At 37.9% G+C, this 26,831-nt stretch overlaps 3 protein-coding genes across 5 annotated transcripts; 2 read left to right on the top strand and 1 right to left on the bottom strand.

The window, feature by feature from the left end:
- The first annotated feature begins 4,307 nt into the window (after window positions 1–4,307).
- LOC133851508 (kinesin-like protein KIN-14E) lies at window positions 4,308–14,517 on the top strand. Of its 3 annotated transcripts, XM_062287951.1 has the most exons (25): window positions 4,326–4,464; window positions 4,612–4,666; window positions 5,210–5,444; window positions 6,171–6,243; window positions 6,431–6,556; window positions 6,638–6,876; window positions 7,116–7,443; window positions 7,636–7,735; window positions 7,819–8,000; window positions 8,203–8,318; window positions 8,515–8,617; window positions 9,018–9,170; window positions 9,274–9,420; window positions 9,531–9,731; window positions 10,466–10,630; window positions 10,701–10,805; window positions 10,957–11,097; window positions 11,189–11,383; window positions 11,519–11,645; window positions 11,760–11,962; window positions 12,075–12,257; window positions 12,529–12,624; window positions 12,788–12,985; window positions 13,244–13,515; window positions 14,035–14,517. In XM_062287951.1, exons 3-25 carry the CDS (start codon window positions 5,287–5,289, stop codon window positions 14,225–14,227), a joined length of 3,804 nt encoding a protein of 1,267 aa, XP_062143935.1. In that variant the 5' UTR covers window positions 4,326–4,464; window positions 4,612–4,666; window positions 5,210–5,286; the 3' UTR covers window positions 14,228–14,517. The 3 variants fall into 3 exon arrangements, with proteins under 3 accessions (XP_062143934.1, XP_062143935.1, XP_062143937.1); XM_062287950.1 differs by lacking the exon at window positions 4,612–4,666 and having other exon boundaries at window positions 4,308–4,464; XM_062287953.1 differs by lacking the exons at window positions 4,326–4,464; window positions 4,612–4,666 and adding an exon at window positions 4,546–4,570.
- A 2,776-nt stretch (window positions 14,518–17,293) lies between these two features.
- Window positions 17,294–21,618, bottom strand: LOC133852283 (probable L-type lectin-domain containing receptor kinase S.5). Its single transcript, XM_062289010.1, has 2 exons — window positions 20,239–21,618; window positions 17,294–18,296 (listed from the first exon to the last, which is right to left on the bottom strand). The coding sequence occupies exons 1-2, from the start codon at window positions 21,530–21,532 to the stop codon at window positions 17,416–17,418; spliced, it is 2,175 nt and encodes a 724-aa protein (XP_062144994.1). The 5' UTR covers window positions 21,533–21,618; the 3' UTR covers window positions 17,294–17,415.
- Window positions 21,619–24,949: 3,331 nt separating this feature from the next.
- On the top strand, window positions 24,950–25,501 carry LOC133852726 (7-deoxyloganetic acid glucosyltransferase-like). Its single transcript, XM_062289479.1, has one exon. It carries the CDS (start codon window positions 24,950–24,952, stop codon window positions 25,499–25,501), a length of 552 nt encoding a protein of 183 aa, XP_062145463.1.
- The last annotated feature ends 1,330 nt before the right edge of the window (window positions 25,502–26,831 follow it).

Here is a 26,831-nt window from a genome sequence, read left to right as displayed (position 1 = left end):
CAGTCACCATTGTTTCCGACCGTGACGTCAAGTTCGTAAGTTATTTCTAGAAAACTTTATGGACCAAAATGGGGACGAAACTGATGTTCTCTAGCGCCTTCCATCCCCAAACCGACGGTCAAACCGAAGTGACCAACCGAAGCTTGGGCAATTTATTACGTTGCCTTGTTGCCAATCATATCACCAGCTGGGACCTCACTCTTCCCCAAGCGGAATTCGCCTTCAACAATTCCGTTAATAGGTCCACTGGGTGCACACCTTTTGAAGTGTTCTATGGGTTTCGACCCCACACTCCCCTCGATCTCAATCCGCTCCCTTTACCTCTTAGACCAAGTGAAGCTGTGCTAGATTTTTCTAGTTATATGAAGGACATTTATGAAGAAGTCAAGTGGCGCCTTACCCTTAGCACAGAATCCTACGCGGCTTTCGCTAATGCAAAACGCAAGGACAGACAATTTGAGGTTGGTGATATGGTTCTTATCCGCTTGAGACCGGAACAATTTCCCCTGGAAGTTTTACCAAGCTGCATGCCCGCCGCGCCGGACCCTTTCGAGTCATAAAAAAGTTGGGCACCAACGCGTATGTCATTGACTTACCTCCTGATTTTGGTATTAGCCCAATTTTTAACATCGAAGATATCACTGAGTTTAAGGGTGATTCCACTGCCTTGCCTACAGCCACAACTCTGGAAGCACCAAACGCACTTACTCTTCGTGTTCCCCCTCACACCACTCCTCGAGATGAAATTGCCTCTATCCTTGATCATCAATTTGTTACAACACGTCGAGGCGGCTATTACAAATTCCTTTACAGTGGAAAAATTGGCCCAGCTCCGACTCAGTTTGGTTCCAAGCCTCGGAACTCCAACGCCTACACCACGACTTATTTGCTGAATACGTTCGGCACAACTTGTCGGAGTCAAGTTTTTAGGGGAGCCGGCAATTGATGTAAATCAGGATGCTTAACAGAGGATTGTTAGGAGATTGCTATTGCGTGAATCATGGGTGACAGAAGATATTCCTTGAATCATGGTAATAAAAGATTTTCAGGATGCTTGACAGAGGATTGTTAGGGGATTGCTAATTTCCATAAGTTATTGTTATTCTTTCCTAGTTTAAGTTTGTATTTTCCCAGTTTGTTATTTGTTTCCTAGTTTGCTTCTTATATTGTAATCGTTGGTTTGCTATTTATAATGGGAAGAAAAGAGAACAAGGCAGTAGCCATCTTTTGTTGAGAGAATTATCAGTTTTGGAGAGAGTCCAAACTGTAGAGAGATTATGCTGTCTTCTTTTGAGAGTTTGCACCACGTGGGCCTCACCCAAATGCTCTAGTACCCATCCAGAGTTTCCGACCTCCAGTTGGCAAGAAATTTTACGAGTGTGCTGATCTAGTCGAGGCGATCGTATCGACAGTAGAACGAAGTATTTCGAGTTCGTTTGCCCTCCAATTAGGGTTGGCAATTCGGGTTCGTGTCAACCCGACTGACCCGATTACATAAACGGGTCTGACACGAACCCGACCCGATTATTAATCGGGTTGTGACACGCAACCCAAACACGACCCGATTAATAATCGGGTAACCCGAACACGACCCGACAAACACAACTAATAAACGTGTCACCCGTTTACCCGACACGACCCGGCATCAATTTCATATAATATGCATGTTTTTTCATATGCTTTTAGTTTTTTTACCTTCAAATTAGCACTGTCATTGACTCATTCGGTTTCTCCACCGAGAACAATCCAGAATTTCATTACTCACACAAGAAATCAACCCAAAATCAAACACCCAAAATCAAAATATAACATTCACCAAAGAACCCAATCGCCTCTACATCCAGAACCTAACGACAATACCCAACAACGATAACAACCCACCAAAACTTATTATTCTCAATTAACCAAATGAATCCAACAATCACCAAAACGGCAAAACCAATACCCTTTTGGTGTCGAATTTCATAAGAGAACAAATCCCAACCTAATCGGTTTAGAACCGAGATAACTACATCAAAACACCCAAATTTCATCTTCTCTCATTCATCAATCAACCCAAGAAATTTAGACATAAATCTTACAAAATCACTAGGAATTACCTCTGGAGCAGCTTCTGAGCTTGGGAATCACTGGTATTGGGTGTGGGTCTGTCACCTATGGCACCAACACAGCTTGCGGGTGGGCGGCGTGCGGGCGGAGTGCGGGCTACTGGGCAGTGGGCTAGCCGGCTAGGGTTCGGCGATTCATAGAACAGAATGGTTGAATGGGCAAAAATAAAATCGTGTTTGATACTTTGATTTGGGCATTTGGGGCTTTCAGGCTTTGGGCATTCCCGCATCCGGCATTTCCATTTTTTTATTTTTTTATTTTTAATACAACCGGGTCAAAATCGTGTCGGAATCGGGTTGACCCGATTTCGACCCCGAACCCGATTATATAAAACTCATACCCGATTTTCCCGTGTCGTGTTCGTGTCAGATTTGCGGGTCGTATTAAAAATTGTCAACCCTACCTCTAATGTTAACAATGACTCAATAAAAAAGTTTGATAGTCTCGATTGGCGGGCAAAAGGACAGACTGCTGAGAATAATTAAATGCAGTTGACTGGTTTTAACACTTTTATTGGTATCCACTTAGTGCTCCTCAACGTTCTCATGTTTCCCTTAAATGTATGCGACTCTTTGACTCTCGTGGTTCTAGCTTTTGGGTCTAAAGATGGCCTTTACAGTTTTCATAGAAATACAAAAAGAAATGCCAAATGAAGAGTTTTATATATATATATATATATATAACAAGAGAGAGATTTTTTATTTTTTTTTGTAAATTACAAGAGAGATATTTTTAAGTGATTTATATCTACTACTCAGTCAAGTGGCACTTCTCGTGAGTTGTATCAAAACATTAATTATGACCATTCGCCCTTTCCTATCTCCCGTGCCGTCAGTATAACTTTTCTACAGGGCAGCCTGCAAGGCCGGCAATTGCATATACTCCTCTTTGTCCGATATCCATCAGTTTATTTGATTTTTTTTTTTAGTCAAGTTTATTTGATATTAACTGCACATATTCAATACCCTAATCCACCCTTTGTTGTTGTATTAATAAACCCTTTTGTTTTTGAAAGAGTTCTGCCCACCGAATAGGGAAAACAGGTGCGTTCATATGCTTGTGGAAACGATTAATCATTTTACTCGAGTGATGCGCCTAATCTGGATAAATGTCTCTGGACAATTGAGGTTTTCTCAAAATTCAATAGCTGTTGAAAGAAATTTAGGACTCAAAACTCAACAGAAATATAATAGTTAGTTTCAATCTTGACTTAAAAGTTTTTTTTTTTTTTTTTTTTTTTTGGACAGTTATGGGTGCAATATCTTCCTTTTGAATGTATTTAATTGTACCAATAATTGTGTTCTAAATAAGGAAAAATAGCGTAATTTAGAACACAATTAAATTTTTTTTCTCTCTAAAAAAAATAATAACTGTGTTCTAAGTAACGCTATTTTTCCTTAGTGAAAATGAGGAGATTTGACTGTCAATTCATTATTTTTATCAGATTATTAATTTCTTTATCCTTTACGATAAGAAAAGAATTTTAAGCACAACCATTGGAAGATTTTAAACATTTTCAAGAAAGAATATAGTTATTTTCTTATTTAAACTTGAAAGAATATAATCATTTTTTTGGAGCCAAATAATGCCTTGAAAAGTCCGAAGGACCAAAAGATAAAAATAAAATACGAATTTGAAATTGAAAGGATAGGATGAATAAGAGAGATTTTTTCGGAATATAAACCAATACAAGTGGTACGAACGCTGGGTGCACTGGCTGGAATTTTGGCACCTTCCCGCCCCCATACGAGCGGTACTCTATTTGAATTATATACTAGCTATTAAAAAAAAAAAAAAAAATTATATACTCGCAGTACAGTTACGGACTCAAGACGGGGTTTTTTTTTTGAAGAAAAAAAAATAAAAAAAAACCCCGTCTTGAGTCCGTAACTTCTTCTTTTTTTTTTCTTTTTTTTTTTTTTTTTATGAAAGGGTTAGATAACTTAGATCTGATATTTTTCATCCCAAAAAAAAAAAAAAAGGTGGGTCCTCTTCTTCTTCTCTTCTTTTTTTTTTTTTTTTTTCTTTCTTTAATCCGGGCGTCTCAGGGTTTTATTTTTTTTTTTCCAAACTTAGTGGATTTTGATTTTCTAACAAAAGTTACCAAATATCCAGATTAAGATAAATTAATTATTATCTCGTTTAGAAATTATTCAGTGGTAGAAAAATCACTGATAACTTGAGGGTAAGTGTAACGATAGCTCCGAAAGAACGTCTGACTATTGAAGCAAAAGCTCATCAATTCCTCTTTCCATTTATAATACTCTCGTGACTCCGACCCATCCTCTCTCTCTCTCTCTCTCTCTCTCCAGTATCCTCCGGCTCTCCCCCTTCACGCCTTTTTCGGATGAACTGGTGACTGGCTCTTTTAGCTCGGATCTCGCTTATGTTTCCCCTGTTTCTTCCATTTTTAAATTTCACGAATAATTCCACATTATTCATTTTCAATGAGTATCTGATTGTAAGAATCTGTTTGATTTTGAATGTCCTTTTTTTTTGTAGCTTTCGATCACTTTCTGTAATCCGGGTCGATCTCTCAAACATAATTCTTATTGAGGTTCAATGTATTATCCCCTCAATGCCGAAGCACTAGTTTCTTGATTGTCTTATAAACCTAGAGATGTTTTGTTTAACTTATGTTTCTGATGTATAACGTGCGTCTGTATGTGTGGTTGGATCTGTAATCTCTACCTCCATGTTTGGCGTTCTGATTTTGGGATTTGTTCATACCATTTTTATCCTTTCGGGATCTATTTTCTACTTTCTTATTGACTTAATTTTAAAAATTAATAAATTTATAGCTAAGGGTTCGGGATGATGGAACCTTTTGGTTGTTCCGCCGAACTTGCTCTCTGTTCACTGGTGTCTTAATTTATAGTATTTCATCAAGAATGGTTTCTTCTTCTTTTTTGTGTGTATGTTTGTGTGTCAAATGATTGAAATGCTGCCTCGATATTAAGTTTATTTTCACATAGCTAAACCTTTTCTTTTATATGAATAATTGGGTACAATTTTTCTTATCTTGAGCAATATGATGTTACCAGTCAGCGAAGCTAATCCTTCAATGCCTTTGTTTTATTTATTTATTTAATTTTTGCAGTTTCATGTAATCATTGAGGAGCTCAAAGTTGTGTTCATGTAAAGTAGACCTTCAGTTTATCATGTGATTTTAGCTAAATGACGATTGATATGCAACCGTCTATGGCACAAAGTGTGGGAACTAGTAGGTCTTCCTTTAGCTCTAGCAATGGTATTGAGGATACTCCTTTCCACAACTCTGCTGCCATTTCAAATGGGGATGATTACGACAGTGATACTTCTAATTTTGCACCACCGTAAGTGTCATGTATTCCTTTTGAGCTATGTTTATGACCACTTCAATGATTTATTTTCGTTCACAAGTGATAGATTGAATCCATTATGGCTTTTCTTCTTTAGTTTTTTAAAATGCATATTCAATGACCTTGTGTGGCTAGTTGTAAAGATCATTAGTAGGAGAAATAGCAAATTTTAGCATTTGAAATTTAGATTTTAGTTAGAAGTTGTGAACAATATACCCTAGATTAGACTGCTGAAGCTCTTCATTAATTGTTTCAGAATTTGTGCCACAGAGAACAAAACTCCCCCCCCCCCCCCCCCCCATCCCTGGTGGGGACTTCCACTTTCAGCCCACTCCTTTGCATATGTTTTATATACCTTATTATGTTTGCTTGTTCTCTTTTTTGTTTTTGCAATGGGCATGGATGTTCTCTTGATAGTAATTTTTCCACTTTTCCACTTTTGCTTCTTTAAATCAATGTTTAGTGTCACAAAGGTCATGTTAGTTGCAGTTTACTTGTATACAAATTTTTCCAGCTGCCACCCACCCTTGCCACCAAGCAAGTCCTCTTCCCCATGATAAGGGGAAGGTCTTGGTGTTCAGCCCATGGGAGAGGGAAGGTTATCTCCCATGTGTACCACAATTTTTTGACTGCTCAATTAATTGGAAAGATGGGGGGAGGGGGGGAGGTGCACTTTGTCCTGCCATTAACTTTAGTAAACTTTATTCTTGTTTCTTGCAGTACACCGACGACCCTTTCAATGGCTATTCCAGAAGAACTTGCTGGTGCTATACCCTTGATTAATAGATTCCAGGTGGGAAGATATATCTTCTACCTTTTAACATGATATGCTCTAAGCCTAAAATGTAATGCTTCTAATTCAAGATTTTCTTCTTCTCGCTATAATTAAATCACCTCAAACCACATTAAGCACATCGTTTCTTGCTTTTGGTCCATGGTAGTTGGTATTAATTATCTTCTGCGTCGTTTGTTCTTCATAGGTGGAGGGATTTTTAAGGTTGATGCAGAAACAGATTCAGTCCGCTGGAAAACGCGGATTTTTTTCTAAAAAATCTGTAGGCCTACAAGTTCGATTCACATTTGAGGATATGCTATGTTTCCAAAAGGTAATGACATGTTCTGTTCATGTTACCATGTTCTGTTATAACTAGCATACTCATGAAGACCTAAATCACAAAATTTTACAGGATTCTATACCAACTTCGCTACTCAAAATTAATAGTGACCTAGTAAGCCGAGCAACAAAACTGTTCCAGATAATTTTGAAGTACACGGGAGTTGATTCATCTGATCGGGTTACTTCGACAAGTTTAGATGAACGGATCGAGCTTGTTGGAAAATTATACAAGCATACTTTGAAACGTTCAGAGCTCCGAGATGAACTTTTTGTTCAGATTTCAAAACAAACAAGAAATAATCCTGATAGGTATGCCTCTAATTTGATACTGAGTTTTTATGATTAATAAATTTGGGGCCTGTAATTATAGTGTTAGGATAGTAACAAACAAAATGCCCCACTCCTTGACATTCGTAATAGTTATAGGATCTCCTTTGCTGAGCCTTTTATGAAGCAATCCCTCCAAGTATATGGCCAACCTTTCCAATTAGAACTACTATCATTCCTATGCTTGATTCTGTTTATCACACTTGATTTTGCTATTACAGGCAATACTTGGTCAAAGCATGGGAGTTGATGTATTTGTGTGCTTCTTCCATGCCTCCTAGTAAGGACATTGGTGGATATCTATCAGAGTATGTTCATAATGTGGCCCATGGTGTGAGTGCAGATTCCGAGGTTCAAGTGCTTGCATTAAATACATTAAATGCTCTGAAGCATGCTGTTAAGGCTGGTCCCAGGCATACAATACCAGCACGAGAGGAGATTGAGGCTCTTTTAACTGGTCGAAAACTTACAACTATAGTATTTTTCTTGGACGAAACTTTTGAAGAAATCACGTATGACATGGCAACCACTGTGGCTGATGCTGTTCAGGTACTTTTAAGCCTTCTCTACTATTATGTCCATCTGAATATTCATATCTATCTGTATATGTACTTTTTTGTTGAGGTACTTTTATGCTCTTTTATGATAGGCTTATTTTTAAGTCGTCTTTTTGCACTTTTTTGTCCTTTATTGATTTTTAAAGCACTTCACATCAATTAAATTCATTTATATCCATTTCAGGAGCTTGCAGGGATAATTAAACTGTCAGCATACTCTAGCTTTAGTTTGTTTGAATGCCGTAAAGTTGTTACTGGCTCTAAATCACCTGATCCTGGGAATGGTATCTATTCTATTTACTTCTTGATTATTTCTGAGTCAGATTTACAAAAATAGTCATCTATTCTGGACTTTGTTGTCATGCAGAGGAGTATATTGGATTAGATGATAACAAATACATTGGGGATCTGCTGGCAGAATTCAAGGCAGCAAAGGATCGAACTAAAGCAGAAATTTTGCACTGCAAACTGACATTTAAAAAAAAGCTATTTCGTGAATCAGATGAAGCTGTGACAGATCCAATGTTTGTGCAATTGTCATATGTTCAAGTATGTAATTTCTTATTTCAATGACTAGTGATACTCATTTTGAAGTTTACAGTACCGCTTGGTCAACATTATGGAAATGCTTTCTTGTTCTTTTAAGTGCAAATGTTGCTTTCATCAATGAGAGATGCATCTCTGATTTCCTAATTAAACGGTTTCCATTGTTACTTTCTTACATTGTTGATATCTAATTATTTTGTTACAGTTGCAACATGATTATATATTGGGAAATTATCCTGTTGGAAGAGATGATGCTGCACAGCTGTCTGCACTGCAGATCTTGGTTGAGATTGGATTTGTTGATAACCCTGAATCCTGCACGTGAGTTTTTGTTACTATGTCTTACTCCATTTTTTTTGCCCTTCCTTTCTTTGTCACTTATGCTTTTGTGGTGTTTATCTTGCTTTCGTATTCATAGTGATTAGAAACATAGGGAGGTATTTTTTACTTATCAATTTCCATAAGCAGTTGTTTTGTACTCTAATAAATTTGAATTTGTTGAGATAAATGTTTTCAGTGACTGGAATTCACTTTTGGAACGATTCCTTCCGAGACAAATTGCTATAACACGAGCAAAGCGGGAATGGGAATTGGATATTCTTTCTCGTTACCGTTCTATGGTAAGTTTGAAATTCCTTGTGCATCAATGAGTATCTTGCTCCAAAGGGAAATAGTGTTATAAGTTCATTTCATATTCTTCCCGTAAGTTTTCTTGTAATTTTGCTTTGAAGTATTTGCAAGATATTTCAACTCATTAGAATAAGACCTTATTCTTTTATTTTAGCGTATTGAGACCTCTCTATTTTTTAAAAATATCTTTTACTTAACCTTGTCTCCCTCACCTCGCTTGGGGTAACATTTTGTGGTCTACTTCAAGTCTTTTCCCCTATTTTGGTTGTCTCACTATTTTTTCATGCATGTACCATTACCTGTCTTCCACTTAAAGGCTAACCTATACTGCTGCTATCACTGTACGTTCAACAATTCTTAACTGAAAATTTTACATTTGTTGTCTACTAGGAACATTTGACAAAAGACGATGCGAGACAACAATTTCTGCGAATATTGAGAACACTTCCCTATGGGAATTCAGTTTTCTTTAGTGTTCGTAAGATTGATGATCCTATTGGACTTCTGCCAGGACGAATAATTTTGGGCATTAATAAGAGGGGGGTAGGTCTTAAGTTATAAGTTTTATGCACATATTGCAAAATTGTTTTTTGCATTGTAGCCTTCCACTTACTTTACGTTTATTTGTTTGCTCATTTGCCCATAGGTTCATTTTTTCCGCCCAGTTCCAAAGGAGTATCTACATTCTGCCGAGTTACGAGACATAATGCAATTTGGTAGTAGCAATACTGCTGTTTTCTTTAAGATGAGAGTTGCAGGCGTTCTTCATATATTTCAGTTTGATACCAAGCAGGTTTTGATCACCTCTCTTATTTATACACCATTGTTCCAGTGCTAGAGTTTCTCAGCCTCTAAACTATTTTATACTTTCATGTCTTAGTAGTGATTTCTCTATTGTTGTAGGGAGAAGAAATATGCGTTGCTCTCCAAACGCATATAAATGATGTCATGTTGCGCCGTTACTCTAAAGCCCGGTCTACTGCTAGTAGTTCGATTAATGGAGATCTTTCTAACAACTTTAAACCTCCTAGCTTGGAAGTGCATGAGAAACGTGTTCAAGATTTGTCTAAAGCTCTTGAAGAATCTCAAAAGAATGTTAATCAAGTAAGACTTAAAATGAAATTCCAATAGATTGAATTATGGTTGAATAAATTGACAATGAACAAAAGCATCCATTATCATATTCCAATGTCACTATCCCATGAGATGTGGGGATAGGTAACTGATCATTTAGCAGCTGCTTTGATTGCACATATATGAGAAGAAATCAAGAACCAATCATTATGGAGTTATACCATGTCAATATATTGAAATCTACACTTGCTCAACTAAAGTACCACCAAGGTCCGACAATTGAGCTTTATAGGTAAAATTGCACCATCTAAGTTTTTTTTTCTTAAACAACCTTAGGTTAGATATTAAGACTAAATCTTTCATGATTGCTTGGACCCTTTTGCTCTTCATGGACCGATACATGTACTGAATACTCATATCATCAAATTGACCCCTGGGTCTGAAACCCAAGTTTTCTTTGTGAAATCTTTTCTTTCTTGCCAATTAGGCTTCCTATTTGTGTGGTACAAATGGCCTTTCTTTAATTTTCTTTTTTTGATTTCTTAGATTTGTGTTCTTCTTTTTCTCTGGATTAGGGGTATCTTGTATACATCTTGTGTACTTTGAGTTGCGCTCATGTCCTTTTCTGAAATATACATTACTTATAAAAATAAAAAATAAATAAATAAATAAGATTCTTTTATGTATACCATCGTTTAAGAAGTTGTAATGTATCTCTCTCATGGAACTACAACCAAGATTGATGTTGAGTTTTTTTTATTTAGTTGTTGGAAGACTTGCGTGATAAGCAAAAGCAAGAAGTAAAACTGCAAGAAGAGCTAGAGGAATTGAAAGAATCCTTGAGATCTGACAAGCAAAACCTAGCAAAAGTTACTTGCGATCGTGATAGACTTAGATCATGGTGTGATGAAAAGGATAAGGCACTTCAGGTCAGTATGATTAACATCATGGAATTAGCATTTATTTCTTTATCCTAGCACTGATTTTGAAATCTATTAGGCTGCACTGCTGGAGAAAAGGAGCATGGAAGCAAGGTTGGCCAAGTTGGGGGATCTTATGATAGAGAAGAATACCAAAAAAGATTTGATTGGGGCTGATACCCAGGTAAAGTTTGTTGGAAATGCATTTCATGCTTTCAATATAGATGTATCTGTTAGAGTTAATTCATGTGTTCTAGATGATCTCTTCTATCAACATAGTGGGTTTTCTATGTGATGGACAAATAAATCTGGATTATGGGTGGTGTTTAACACAGTTGTTACAAAAGCTCCAAGATGAGTTAAAGCTTCGTAGTGAGGAGTTGCATGCAGCAGAAGACACTATAAAGAAGCTGGTTAATGAAAAAATATCATTGGAAGAAAGGATATCTGGACTTGAAAAGAACAAAGCTGATGAGGTAATATTGTTTCCACTTGAATTTGATTTTAGGAATCTCTATTGTTTTCACGGGTTATGAATTCATATACATAGTAATTATTGAAATGCAGATAGACTTTATTGAGAAAAACTTTGAGCAAGAACGTAAAGCCTTAAAGTTTCAAGTGCTTGAACTTGAAAAGAAGCTTGAAGGGGTCACACAAGAGTTGGCTGTTGTTGAGTCAACTCTTGCTGTCAGGAACTGTGATTTGGCTTCATTACAAAATAATCTAAGGGAATTAGAGGAATTGAGAGAAATGAAAGAGGTTTGATACTTTCATCTTATTCCTAATTCTCTATGTTTTAGTATTCTACTTTAATTGCATCACAATATTTCAGGCCTTGATATGAATGTATTTCAACAAAGTACATTTTGCTTATTACTTTCCACTTGCATTTAGGACATCGATAGAAAGAATGAGCAAACTGCTGCCATTTTGAAGATGCAAGGGGCTCAACTTGCTGAGTTGGAAGAGCTTTATAAGGAGGAACAAGTTTTAAGAAAGCGCTATTTTAATACTATTGAAGGTTGGCATTTTCTAAAACCTTCAAAATGGAGTGCGTTGGTGTTTATTTTTGTTATGTCTAGAATAATCTTTATAAATGACATGAGCAAAATATTGTCCCTTTGATACATTTCAGATATGAAAGGCAAGATCAGAGTTTTTTGTCGATTAAGACCTCTTAATGAGAAAGAGACTGCTGAAAAAGAAAGATATGTACTTACAAGTCTTGATGAGTTTACAGTTGAACATCCGTGGAAAGATGATAAAGCCAAGCAGCATATATACGATCATGTATTTGATGGCAGTGCTACCCAAGAAGACGTGTTTGAGGATACAAGGGCAAGTTTGATTGAGTTTGAATACATTATCAACTTAGGGGATCTTAGCTTGTAAATATATAGTCTAATTTTATTTTATAATTATGTCTTTTACTTTTGTTATTACAATGCAGTATTTGGTGCAATCTGCTGTAGATGGGTATAATGTGTGCATATTTGCTTATGGTCAAACTGGTTCTGGAAAGACATTTACAATATACGGATCTGAAAACAATCCTGGACTTACTCCCCGAGCTACAGCAGAACTATTTAAAATTATAAGACGAGATGGCAACAAATTCTCATTTTCATTGAAGGTGATTTTTCCCAATGCCATATAATGAACTGATATTACAGCTTAAATTATTTTTTCAGTAAACTTTTGTATCAATTGTATGATTAACTTTATTTATGAGCTTGAATGTTACAACCCTCATCCAAAATCAAGTTGTAGTTGTTGCTCTCTTACTTTTCCTTATCTGCATGATAATGTTTCTAATTAGTTGTCCGTCTTTATGATTTGTGTGTGTGTGTGTGTGTATGTATATATATTGTCTTAGAATTGACATCGATCTTGTATTAATGCAGGCATATATGGTGGAGTTATACCAAGATACACTTATAGATCTTCTTTTACCAAAAAATGCTAAACGCTTAAGATTGGAGATTAAGAAAGATTTAAAGGTAAGTGTTGTTATCCAGTACCCCTGTGATTTATATTCCTATGAGAAATATTATAAAGGTGTCATTCTATTAAATGGTTAATGTTATCATTTATGATTGGTCCATTTAATTAATGTCATTCCCCTTAAGATGCTCTTGATATTAAGGTATTTTGTGATGTTAGGGCATGGTATCTGTAGAAAATGTGACGGTTGTATCGATTTCAACATTTGAGGAATTGTGGAGCATTATTCAAAGAGGATCTGAACAACGGCATACATCTGGAACTCAAATGAACGAAGAAAGTTCAAGATCTCATCTGATACTCTCAATTGTTATTGAAAGTACCAACCTTCAAACTCAGTCTGTTGCGAGAGGAAAGGTATCGTCATTATCAGTTATAGTATTTTATCTATGAATATATGATGAGATCAGCTTTTATGCATTTTGGCTATGGTGTATGTACATGGTTTTGCATATACTGTCTTGCTCTTTTGTCATTCAATGTTATGAAGGATCAATTTAAGTGTGATGATGTATAGAGTGAGATTGAAGCCTTGTCTTGGTTACTTGTTGAGTTGACTTTTTATTTTTATTTTTATCTTTTTAATCTTTGACCATCAAATGATTTCACATGCAGCTAAGTTTTGTGGATCTTGCTGGTTCAGAAAGAGTGAAGAAATCAGGCTCTTCTGGTAGTCAACTTAAGGAAGCTCAAAGCATCAATAAATCACTTTCAGCGCTTGGGGATGTTATTAGTGCATTGTCTTCTGGTGGTCAACACATACCTTATAGGAATCACAAGTTAACAATGTTAATGAGTGATTCACTTGGTGGTAATGCCAAAACACTCATGTTCGTAAATGTATCACCAGCTGAATCAAACTTGGATGAGACATACAATTCCCTAATGTATGTTTTCTGTCTGTATTACTTTGTGTCTATTCTTTTCTTTTGGGGTGGGCTTGGGAAGCTTGGACCTCATCCTTCCCTCCTCTCCCTCACTAGTTATACTTGAAGTTGGGTGATAATTAACTACGTAGGCTAAAACTATAGGAAATACACTGTTGCAAAAGGTTGCTTCATGCTTACTCATCCTTAACGCATATGGAATCCTATCCAAGTTTATAAGCAAGGAACTATGGCCTTAGAATGTGAACTGTCATTATTATAGAGATTTATGTTTATTGCTTGATGATTTTAGAAAATTTCATGATTTTAAGGTATTAAGCTTTATAGTTTCAATTCCAACTTTGCTAGTGGCATATTGATATGGGACAACATTTTTGGTTATGGATTATTTTTAGATCAATTAGAAATTTGACATCTTGCAGCCTTTGACACTGCCTTGATTAGCTACTGTTCTTTCCTTTTAAATTTATAGTATACAAGTGTTTGTTCTAACAATGCTTTGCCTCTATGCTTATCCAGGTATGCATCTAGAGTTCGATCAATTGTGAATGATCCAAGCAAAAATATTTCATCCAAAGAGGTAGCCCGATTGAAAAAGTTGGTTGCTTATTGGAAGGAGCAAGCTGGTAGGAAAGGCGATGATGAGGAGTTTGAAGAAATTCAAGAAGAACGGCCAGCAAGAGATAGGACAGATGGCCGTCATTCTATGTAATGTTTCTATTATGCGAGTTGCTTGTAACTTTTCCTATATATGAAAAATACTTGAGAAGTTGCTAGGCAGGGCTTTGGGGCACGTGAGCTAGGGCATTGGCAAGGTTGACCATATTGGTGAACACAAGCAGATTGAGTACCTTCTAAGTTACTATCATGTTGTGAAGTCTTGATCTTGCTCCAACATTGTACTAAAGCTAGAGGTGCTGTAATTAGTTTAGCAGGATTAAGTTGTATAGCCGAATAGTGTGTATATTTTGCTTTCTATATCCTACATCTCGTTGGTGACAATTGAGTCTATTATAGGACTTCATTGCACAGATGATAGGAATGATCACGCAAGTGCCAAATTAAATTATTTTAACCATAAAATGAGAGTTTTAGAAATATCTTACATCTAATAACTCATTATGAGCGCTTATAGTGGTACAAAAAAATAATAATAATAATAAAAAAAAAAAAAAAAATTGAAGTTCATGCAAATTCTAAGCCTATCTGTACAATAATTAGACTCAACTTTAGTTTTTACATTTTAAATTACAAAAAAAATTTCTAAAGAATATCAATTTTCTTTAAAAAAAAAAAAAAAATCTCTATATATATATATATATATATATTGCATATCAAAAATTACTATAAGGCAAAGATGCCAAATGTGTTTAGTCGTTGCGACCTGATTCCAGGCCCTAATACTTTTTATCTCAAGGCCTCCTTTTCTAAGGAGGCACAGATTAACTATACGTTACTTTTGAATAAAAAAAAAAAAGAAGAAGAAAAATATGGGATATATAGATATAAGTATCAAGGTATGTATTTTAGTAACTAAGTAATATATATTATATTTATAAAGGTTACTTAATATTTAATCATTATATGATTTAAGTATTATCATTAGATACTTATGAATTATTATATCACATTTCTAATGATCTAAGATTTAAGATAATATGAAATGTGAGATCACATAATCATATAATAATATTTACATTATATGATTATATAATCTAAGTATTATCATAATTAAAAGAAAAAAATATATATAAATTTAAATAATTTAGATTATATAATTATATGGTCGTATGCATTATCATCCGAATTTAGATCACATGATTTAACATATATGATTAGATTATATATATATTCACCCCATTATATCTACTTTTTGTCAGCCGATAAAGTTGACCTGATATTCTTCAAAACATATTGTAAAGAATTTTATGATTCTGGTCAGTCTTGGGGAAGAATCTCATCTTCTAAATTTCATATAAAACAAAGAAAGCACCATGTTTAGAATGATGTGAGAAGCTGATATGGTCGTCGAGCTAGAAAGTCTAGGTTCAAATAGTAATTACCGAATTTCATGATCGGGCTTGGAAACTTGCAGTAATTCAAGGAATAGCATAATGCTCTTTTGTCAAAATCGTTATAGATGCTTTAATTTTATTTTATTTTATTTTATTTTTTTCTTTTTACAAATTACCTATTTATGGGACCTATTATTCCTTTTGTCAAAATCCTTGCAGAGGCCTTATTTAATTTTTTTTTTTTTTTTTTTTCTACAAACCTATCTTATGGGAGCCTTGTTTCACTTGGGGTCTTAGGCAACCGTCTAAGCCGCCTAATGAAAGAGTCGGTCCTGAATCCTAGGTTGAGTAGTAGAATTTGTACAATAAAAGTTGCTCAAAATTTTAATGACACTCAAAAATGTCGAGTTGACAGTCAGAACCAAAGAAAGTGATTGTCCCTTTCTTAAGTGGCTTGCTGTGGTCAAACTACCAAATCATTTTGCAATTAAATTATATTTGTTTGCCATGCATGAGCATGGTTCAAATAAGCAGGGAAAGGATGATAGGAAATCCAAGAAATAAGAATGCTAACTCAGGATTTGGGTTTATTTAGGTGAAAATGGACACCTTGAAGAAGATATTGGTCATGCTATGTAAACATGGCACTTCAATATATGAAGCAGTAATATCATAAGAGTTTATACCATTCTTGGTTAAGTTTTTACACATTTTAAGGCCACAAGACCGCTGGTTAATTATTTAATCTAAACTCATCAACTCAAATTAATGCTCCGTTTGTTTCGGCGTAAAATGATTTCTGGAAAATGATTTCGACATTTTCCGATGTTTGATAGGGGCGAAAATAATAGTCAACCGAAAAATGATTTCTGTTTGACAAAAAATGCTTAGTAAATTTCGGAAAATGAAAAGCGTAAATCGTTTTCCGAAGACGCCAGACACGGTCGATCTATTTTAAACGACATAGTCGATGTTCACGTTCAAGCAGCCGACCACTATCGAAATATTGCCAGTATCGGAATCCGACAACATCTGGTTAATGTCGCCGGAATCTGGTGACGGAATCCGGCCACCTTCGCCGGAATCTGGTCAGCCCAGATTCTGGCGACCAATCTGGCCGGAATCTGGCCAGACCGGCCGGATTCCGGCCATCTGACTGGATCTGGCCAAAAAGGCCGAATTTCTAGCCATCTGGCCGGATCTGGCCAGAGAGGCCGGTTCCCGGCAGGCTCTGGCCAGAGAGACTGGCTCCCAGTCGGCTCTGGCCAGAGAGGCCAGAACCGGCCAGATGGCCGGAATCCGGCTATTCCAAATTCCGACGAAACTGTCCAGATTCCGGCCTTTATCTTGAATTCTTGCTATATTAGTCGGAATTGGGTAAAAATGGTCAGAATCTTGTCGGTCAATGACCGAATCTCGTTATCAATGATTTTTATATTAATATTTATATGTTTTGAATAAAAATTCATTTTTATAGGTTAATATGATTGAATGAAAATATGAAAAATATTTGTGATTTTCTGTACGCGCCAAACACCGAAAAATACTTTCGGCGAAAAATATTTTTTAAAAAAATGACTTCCCTGAAACCATTTTACGACGAAAATCATTTTACGTCGAAACAAACAGAACATAAGAGGAAAGTAATCAACTAACAAGATACAGGACAAAGAAAAGTGAAAAATTAAATCAATAATAAAAGTCAAAGTATACACAATTACACGTGGATTCCTTCAACTCGCATTAAACAATAAGTTACAATATACAATACTTCACGCTTGAAGATATTGATAAAGAATCTCGTTTCTTTAAGAAACTGAGAAAAACATAAACGAAAATACAGAGAGAATTATCAAAGAGGATATGCTCCACCAGTAAACTAATCTCATGAAAAACTTAACACGGGAGAGCTTTCACTGTAACCTCCTCTGATGTAGCTTTCCTTGCTTGCGTATTTAGCTGTCCGCCCTGGTCCTGAATCTGATGCAAAATTCCAAGATGACGTTGTAATGGAAGAAGTGTCAGTATCACCTGTTGCAATATTAGCCATCATGCTGCTGCTACATGGGTTTGAGGAAGGCCACACAAAAGCGGGTTTGAATGGTGGGACGTTGGGCACTGCCACAGCTCCTGATATGATCTGAACAACAGACGGAGTTTTGGGCCTCTCACTGGCCATCGGATGGGAGCAAGCCAGTCCAAGAAGCAGAAGCCTCTCGGCTTCCTCAACCACGTAGTCATTTCCTAGTCTCTGATCCACAGCCTCCAGTATGCGTCCCTCGCGATGCAGCCACCAAACCCAATCCACAAGCAACTGGAAGCCTGCGATCTTGGTCCACGGACGCTGACCACATACCACCTCAAGTAAGACCGCCCCAAAGCCATAGACATCGGACTCGCAGGTGGCCTTGCCCGTATGGAAGCACTCGGGGGCAATGTAGCCCATAGTCCCCTGCACACCGCCCAGCTCAGCATAAGAGGTCTTCTCATTGTCCAATGCCCGTGCTAGCCCAAAGTCACCCAGCCGAGCGTTAAAGTTGGAGTCAAGCATGATGTTGCTGGCCTTGAGGTCCCGGTGCACCACTTTCTGGTCGTATTCGTTATGGAGGTAATGCAGCGCAGATGCCACTCCTGATATGATCTTGTATCTCAGGTTCCATCCAAGCGTCTTCTCGTTCTGCGACACACAAAATAGGTGATTGTCCAAGCTACCATTGGGCATGTAATCGTACACCAAAAGCAGTACACCATTCTTCTGGCACCATCCTGTGTGCGTGTCAAAGCATAGCTGTGTTAGTTCTCAATGTTGTATCTCGTAAAATCTCGTTAGCATAACGTAGCTAATAGTTTTATATTACTAGGCAGAAGGCTGGGTAACAAATGCAAGCAAAACCAAAAAGAATTACTTAAAAAGACATGGACAAAATTCTCTCCAAAAGACATTCATAAAACAAGGTTCAATTCGAAAAATTCTAAGATAGCCTCCAGTACTAAAACTCTCTCCTTTATTGGTAAGTAATTGAAAAACTTCTGGGAAAAATAAAAGACTTTGAGATTGTATTTATTGCTCTTATGATAAAGAAATAAAATTGTAGGGTTGATTTGTTCCGAAGTGAAAGTGTAAAGGTTAACTTGTTCAAATTCAAAGTGTAGGGACCAAACTGATAGTCAAACTAAACTAGTATTTGTAAAAACCTCAAAATTCTATTGATCCTTTGAATAAGCATAAAGGATGAAAAACCTCATAACCATACTTATAATCTTTTAGCTAGGTTGCCTAAACAAGGAAACAACAACCAAATCAATTAAAATCTCATAATTCAAGATAAAAATAAATAAATCAATAAATATACTTGAGTCTTGCTCCCACCAAAATCAAGGAAACAATGTGTTGAACATTGGTTGTTCTTTCCCGAAATACTTGGGTCAGTAAGTATTAAGAACCATTTCAAATTTGCTAGTCCCTAAAGAATTAAGTTTCCGCCCCTTAATTCATCAATAGTAATAGCTAATAGAGAACTTGAGAAAGAATCAAAACTCTCTCCAGAACATCAACTGATGCAGATGCCTTTTGTTTGTAAAACAACAGAATCCTAGGACTTGGGCTTCATAGGCCTTCTTTCAAATTCGACAACCATCTTTGCCAAGTAGGTTGCCTTTAATCTTTTCAGAATTTTCTATCAATCTTAAGTTTATCTCTTCCTCTGCATGATCAGTCATGAGTCTCCTCTCTAGATTCCTCAAGATCCTAGGCATTTTCTTGGACTGATGTCATTGGAGACTTCCGTATCATTTAATGTTGTTGCGTCACCATCTATATTGGTTGTACCTCCAGTTGTATTTTGTCCCCATCAAATGTTGGTAGTCTAGTGATGTAACACTTCGGTCTCATATTGAGAAGATCAGTAGTTTTTATATAGTGAGTGAATAGTTTATAAAGACATTTATGAGTACTAAGTCTTGCATTAACTACTTACTAGATAAAACTGAGCTTTATAAATAATTTTAAGGAAGTTCCAAATTGACGATGACTAGAGCTTTTTTTATGACCTTTTTTTCATCCTTCTCGGCAAACTTGATTTTATGCCCTAGTATATGGTATTTATGCCTATGATCATCAGTATCAGCATCAGAGCAGATTGTTAGTGTAGGGCTTAGTTAAAGTGAACGTGAGTGCTCAGAGTATTTCAATCGAGCAATAATTTCGCTTAATTTCACACAAAATGCAATGAACTCGTATGGTATATTCATGGAGTCATTCTCAATTTTTGGGTGATCTTTCATAGGTCAGTGAAAGCAATGGACTTTCTGCATGCTCCGTAAGCCGGAGCAAACCGAGTAATGCTAGAAGTCATTTTTTTATCCCTCCAAAACTGATGTGTCTTTTAACTTTTAAAATTACCATTAAATTTGTGATTGATAACTATTAAATTTTGATCAAAATAATTCTTAGAGGGACACAAAAGTGACTTCTAGAATTACTGGGGAAAACTGGGTTCTACTAAAAAAATTTTGAACGCAGGCTTTCTAAATCTGTTATCAAACATCTACCACATTTCATGACGAAGTTTGAAAGAGACGTACTTAGAGCAATTAAGTGGATCCATTAATGCTATATAGATGGGGGAAAGAGCAAAGTGACACATGGCTAGGGACTAGGGAGGACCAGATCGAAAGTTATATAACGAAAATTATTTGACTAACTTACCGAGCAATCGCACCAGATGTTTGTGACGGAGACGATTAATAATGGTAAGCTCAGCCAAGAAATCGTCTTCGCCCTTGAGGTTGTCCCTGGAGAACTTCTTGACGGCCACTTCTAGGTTCTCCTTGAGTAGCACACCTTTATACACCACACCGAAACCGCCTTGACCCAGTTTGTGCTTGTCGTCAAAGTTGTTGGTTGCCTTCTTCAGGTCCTTGAACGAGAACTCCCTGGGCGTTCCGAGGAGGCTCTGGAGCGTGCCCAATATATTTGGGCCGGACGTAGCTGCAGCCCACTTCTTGTGCAGGTAATAGGCCAAACCGGCCACCCCCATCAGCAGCAGTACGAACACGGGCACCCCAACCCCCAAAGCGATCTTAAGCCCGCGGCCATTATTCACCTGGTCCGCTGGATCCCCAGGCAGCAGCTCCACCGTCAGATTCCACTTGAGCACACAGTTTAGCTGGATGGCGCTCCCCGTGGAGGCGGCGAACCCGAAGTAGGAGTCCTTGTTCACAATGCCTCTGATATCAAGATCCGCAGTCAGCACAGGCTTGGTGGGCCTGGCGGCGGTGAGGGCGAGGGGCTTCCCTTTCTGATCTTGGCCTTGCTCTACAATGAACACGTCCAGCACCTTGTTGCCGCCGTTGTACTGGACCCACACCATGTAAAACTTGGTACCAACAGGGGCGAGCCGGATGCCCCAGTCGGACAAGGATACGGTCTTGTTAGATCGAACGCCGTTGATGTCGAGACCCACATGGTTGTCGTCAGGATCGAAATCCTCCTTGAAAGTGTCCAACTCGATGGCGATGAGGCGGTTGGTGGAGTTGCCATCGGTGGTGGAGTTGGTCAAACCCAGGTATTGACCGTCGCTGCCCGGTGGGAGGTCCAAGTCGGGGGCTATGAGGAAGGCGAGGCCTTCTCCCGGTAACGCAGACGAGCCGTTAACCCGATAGATGTTGATGAGGAAGGAGGAATTGAAGGAAGCCACCTTTGTACCAGTACTAGTACTAGTCATAGAAAGGTCATCTTCCCAAAGCTTGAATGATTGATTGAACAAGACTCGGCCTGACCGGTTCGTAAGGCTGAAGTTACCGACGGAGTCTGGAGTCACTTGAAGGGCCTCATTGCTGATTGTCGCCGGCGGTTCGACAGCGAAGGTGGCGTAGTAGGAGCTGTTGAATGGACCGAATTCACGGTGGAATGTTTGGAGGATCTGAGCTTGGGACATCGTTGCCAGTGCCACTACCCAAAGCAGCACAATGATCGTGCCAAGCCTCAGCTGCGGAACCATTTTGATTTGGCGGCTGCTCTTCTGACCAACGATTCATTTATGAGAATAAGCAATTTTGAGAAGTACTTTTGACACAGCCTGTCCCTTTCTAGCTTCTTCTTCTTTTACCCATTTCCTTTTCCTTGGCTTGCTTCTCGCCTTCTTCTTTGTCATCTTTTTTGTTTTGTTTATTTATTCTTTCTGACCTAGAGAAGGGCAACTTTGAACCGTTCAAAAAAAGAGAAAATCACCCAACAAAGTTTCGGTCTTATCTCCGGGATTTTCCAGCAGAGCCAGCTGATATTGGAGACAAGCTTAACTAACTTGAATTTTGTAAAACAAATTAATATATAGTTACATTCATTTTCTAAAATAATACATGGATTTCTATGCTATTATATATATATCATTTTAAAAGCTTAAAAATTTAATTATTAAATTAATATTTTAATGTTCTCTTGTAAAATCAGACAACACATGAAAATTATAATTAAAAGCACATGGTAAAAGATTGTAATTGAAGATGCTCTTACTGTTTTTTTTTTTTTTAAATAAAAACAAAAAAACTTCTTTTACATATGCCAATTGCCATGTGTTCGACTTTTTTCTTTTCTTAGCTGTGTCATGTTTCTTTTCTTTTCCTTTTTTCCTTTTTTTTTTTCTAATTAGCTGTGTCATGTGTTCGATTAATAATAAATTATGCCCGAAAGAAGTTGCCAGCGTAGTCTCTCAGCGCACTTTATGGCTGTCTACATCTTATTTGTGTTATAGCATTTCTAGTGATTAGTAAGCTCTCTAAATTCTTTTAAAATTTTAGTTAAAAGATATATTTTTGTTATTTTAACTATTATTTTTAACAAATTTTTACATCAAATTCTTCAAATATTTTTCTATTTCAATTAGATATTAATTTTTTATTAATTTTAAACAACCACTCCTAACAAAAGACAAAAGATAAAAAGTAAAAAGTAAAGTAAAATGAGAGATAAATAATTAAATATTTAACAACTCATGAAATTTATGAGCCAAATTTGAAGTGAGAGAAATTTCTCTCCCTTTTTCACTTTTCCTATGGAGCTTGGTGCTGTTGTGCCTAGTGCGGAACCGATCGGCACATTCACCAAAGAGGGTGGCAGATGCGCGCGACAGGATCGGCTCTGTGGTTGGCGGCGAGGCAGAGATCGGCGACATGGGCTATTGCAGTGTTGTCGGCGTCCTTTGTCGTGGGTCGACGCCACAGGGAGGCAACGCAGAGATTGGTAGTTCCGCAATCTATCGTTGGGTGGTGGAAAATGACATGTTTCTGTGGCCGTAGCTGAAAGGTTAGTGGTGAGGGCTGGTTATAGCGCAGTGGTGATTTGGATTTGGATTTTCCAATTGGGGGTGGGTTTGTTTCTGGGTATTTGGATGGATGTGTATTTTGACAGTTGCGATTTGTTGTCTTTTGGTGGGTTAGGTGCCTGTGTCTTCCGATGTGGTGGGTTTTTTGCAATAAGCGTGGTCGGCAGCGTGATTGGAGTTCCGCACCAGGCATAGTAGCACTTTTCCCACATCAGAAATGGTCGCTAGAACCCACGACGATCAAAAGGAATTCCATCCATACTAATAGGAAATGGGTCTGAGTATGGGAGAGTGAAGGACTACGCGATGGAGTGGATTGGAAGTAAGATAAATAAGGATTGGTTGTTAAAGTAGTTGCTCTCAAAACCAATAAAAAAATAATATCTAGTTAAAATAAAGAATTACTTAAATATATGAAGCTTTCTAAAAATGATAGATCAAATAACAAAAATAAATTATTTAGCTAAGATTTTGAAAAAATTTGTACAGTTGGCTAAGAATGCTATTAGTTTACAAAGAAAAGGCAGGCCACAAAACTTGCAAAAGGAAAGAAAGTAAGTACGGATTATTTTGTCTGGTGTGCTGGGAGGGGATACTTCGATGTAGACAATAAATTAGCAAATACAGAAGAGTAATGCTACACATCATCCCTTTGTCCTCCTTTTGTCCTCTCAAAATTGATGTGGCTCTTAAAATCACCATTGAATTTTTGATATATTACTTTTGGATTTTGATCCAACGGTGATTTTAAGAGCCACATCAATTTTGGGAGGACAAAAAGAGAACAAGGGGATGATGTGTAGCATTACTCAATACAGAATGTTTTAGCAACAAAAATGTGTACCTCAAGAATAACGCCCCATTTGAAATTTATCCAAACCTATCCTTTCCTGGTCTTATTTTCATTTTTTTAAAAAAAAAATTTCAAAATATTCTTAATTTTTTTTTACTTTTTATTTTATTTTTTTTTTAAGAACTTTTTTATGAGTGTTTTACGGGAGGGGGGGGGGGGGGATGACGTTTAGTGTTCATAATTTTTTAACTTTTTATTTTATATATAAAAGAGAGAGAGAGAGAGAAATTTAGGAAAAATTACCTTTTATCCTTAGAGTATCCATGCCCTGGCATTTTGGCACCTAATGTTCAAAAAAAATTGTAGATGACCGACCCCCAACGTTCCAAAATTGCCCCAGTGTGTTCAAAACAATGAGTTTCAGAAGGCCACTCCACAAAGTCATCAAATTAACCTGCCCTGGACCCAACAACCCCCCCCCCCCCCCCCGGCATCCTACGTGTCTGTCCTTCCTAAAAAAGGCCAGGGTGTAACCGTCGACGACGAGCCAACAACCGCACACAACTGAAAACAAAAACAATAGAACAAAAACACAATCGAGCGCAGGGGGGGTTCTTCCTCTCGGGTCCAATCGAGCACGGGGCGCTCTCGGGCCCACTCGACGCCGAGGCGGCAGATCCCTCTGGAGGGCCGGTGTCATTCTCTGCGCCGCTTGGTGGCCCGTAAGTGAAGAGCAGGAAGAGGGGCATTTCAGGGATTTGGAAAGCGTTCTACCGGAACTTTTTGGAGAAGAAGCGGCCCTAGGCAGTGCCGGTGCTCAATTTCATGGGGCACATGGAAGGAGGCCCGTTCGTGGGGCGCAAGGAAGGAGGCCCGACCGGTTTGTTGCAGCGCACGCGAACAACTTCCTCTTTGCCGTCATTTTTCAGCTCTTCTAAGATCTTCAATTGATGCTGAGGCGCCCCATTCTCTCCGTGGCTGAACGTTTCCTGTCTCAAGAGCTCTTAGAAAAAATTCCGTCTCCATCTCTTAGAAAACATTTCTTGTGGTGGGTGGCAGCTGTTTGGTCGTGTGGAGGGAGGTCAAATTAGGTGGTAAGATTTTTGGCAGCTTTTTGAGAGTTGTGATAGCAGGGGAAAACGACAAATATATTTTGCAATATTGCTCCAAGTCCACTGCTTTGTGCCCGGCCAAGCAACTTAATTTAAGGAGAAAAAAGCAAAAGATTCGCGCTTAAAAAATTAATTCCACTACCTTGAGCGCGTGCACTCATACTCAACACGTTTGAAGACCTAGAAGGACCAATGCTCTCCCATATACTCACTCAGTGTCCCACAATCTATACCATTGGACCCCCGCATGCATTCCTGAAACTCAAACTTGGATCCGAAACGACCACGTTGCAGTCTGATCAACCTTCAAACAGCTTCTTCAAAGTGGACATAAGCTGCATGACGTGGCTTGACACTCAGCCATTGCAGTCTGTAATCTACATGGGCTTCGGAAGCATTGCAACAATGACAAAGAACGAGCGGATGGAGTTTTGGTATGGTTTAGTTAATAGCAAAAAGCGGTTATTATGGGTCATACGGCCAGTTGTGAGTAAGGCTTGGAAGCTTAGGATGGACATGAAGGATATCTGTGATAGAGTTATTGTGGAAAAGATGGTGAATGATCTGATGGTAGAGAAGAGGGAGGAGTTTCTGAAATCAACAGTTGAGATGTCTAGGTTGGCAAGAGAAAGTGTGAGCGAAGGTGGGTCCTCTTACAGTAATTTGGACCGTAAAAGTGTGAGCGAAGGTCATCAAATTCACTCTGCCACTCAACTTTCCATAGCTGCTGAGTCAACTCCTTAGTTTGCACAAACCCAAACACGTTCCAGTAGACGACTCACCACATGTCCACCCCATGCAAACACGCCCATGAACGTACACCTCCTCAAAACCGCCATAGCCTCGTCTTTTTAACACCATTCTCTATCATTCCCTCAAAAACATATAGGCATACCGCAAGAAAAGAGAACATCAATGGCTTCTGAGCAAGCACGTAGAGAGAACACCACTAGCGAGAGAGAAATTCACGTAGAGATAGACAGGGTCCCAAAGATGACGATCCGGCCACTTCGAGTCTTTGGCGGAGCAAGCCAGAGAAACTCCTCAAGAGGGTGTTGATAGAGAGGGGAAAGCAAAAAAGACCCATGAAGAGGAAAGCCAGTTTGTGTCTCTCGCTGATAAAGTGAGGAACGAGAAAGAGAGAGAGGAGGAGACTGAGAAGCGGAAGGAGAAGTACGCTGATCAAGCGAGGAGTGGGAGTATGCTGTAGACAGAGTGGTTGAAGCTAGGGAAGGAAGAGCAACGATCCAGATCGTCCAAGCAGGTTTATTGGTCTGTGTGGGTGGCACTCAGCCAGATTTCCAAGTCGTTGATTTTCGCCGACAATAATAGCTTCTCACTTTGATCGACTTTCATAGCTGATATCGAGTCATTGAGCTGATCCACTGCGTCTTTGAAGAGGCCTTGACAGACGTTAGAGCGGATTTGAGTTTGGTGTCATTGGTGCCGGCGATGAGCTTCGCCGGTAAGTCGTTGGCAAGGTTGGAGAGCTCGTTGATGGCAACATGTAGAGAGAGCTTGAAGAGTACCTCCGGGTCAATGGTGTTGGTATGCAATTATCGGATACTAATCACGCTGCATAGCGTTTTAAGTGACGCGGCCGAGGTCAAAATAGGAAGATGCTGCTTTAAAACGGACGTGATTTCCTTTCCGTCCAAAGTGGCGGGCTAAGTGGACGGAAGGTATTATTTGTCAATAGTTGGTTAGATAATTTAGATTGGGGGTTCATCTATCATTTTTTATTTTTATTTTTATTTTTTTTTGTTTGTATGTTGGGTGCCAAAATGCCAAAGCGTGATACTTCAAGGGTAAAAGATAATTTTTTCAGAAATTTATGATAAATCTTTAAATAAATGCGTGATTTGAAATCATTCGCTCATCTTTTAATTTCAAAAATTAAATACTTAGGTTTTTTATTATTCTAAATAGATTCTTTCGTTAATTTACCATTTAAGTTTATTGTAGACCGTTAATATTTTTGCTTAAAATAATATTTTTGTTATTTTATTAAAAATTAAAATCTAAAAAAAAAATAATTAACCCAAAACCTAAAAAAAACCCATAGCTTTATCTT

This window comes from Alnus glutinosa, chromosome 12, assembly GCF_958979055.1.
Source record: "Alnus glutinosa chromosome 12, dhAlnGlut1.1, whole genome shotgun sequence".
In the NCBI taxonomy this organism is placed as follows: domain Eukaryota; kingdom Viridiplantae; phylum Streptophyta; class Magnoliopsida; order Fagales; family Betulaceae; genus Alnus; species Alnus glutinosa.
The sequence above is the reverse complement of the archived record's forward strand: the minus strand, read 5'-3'. Positions and strand labels throughout refer to the sequence as shown.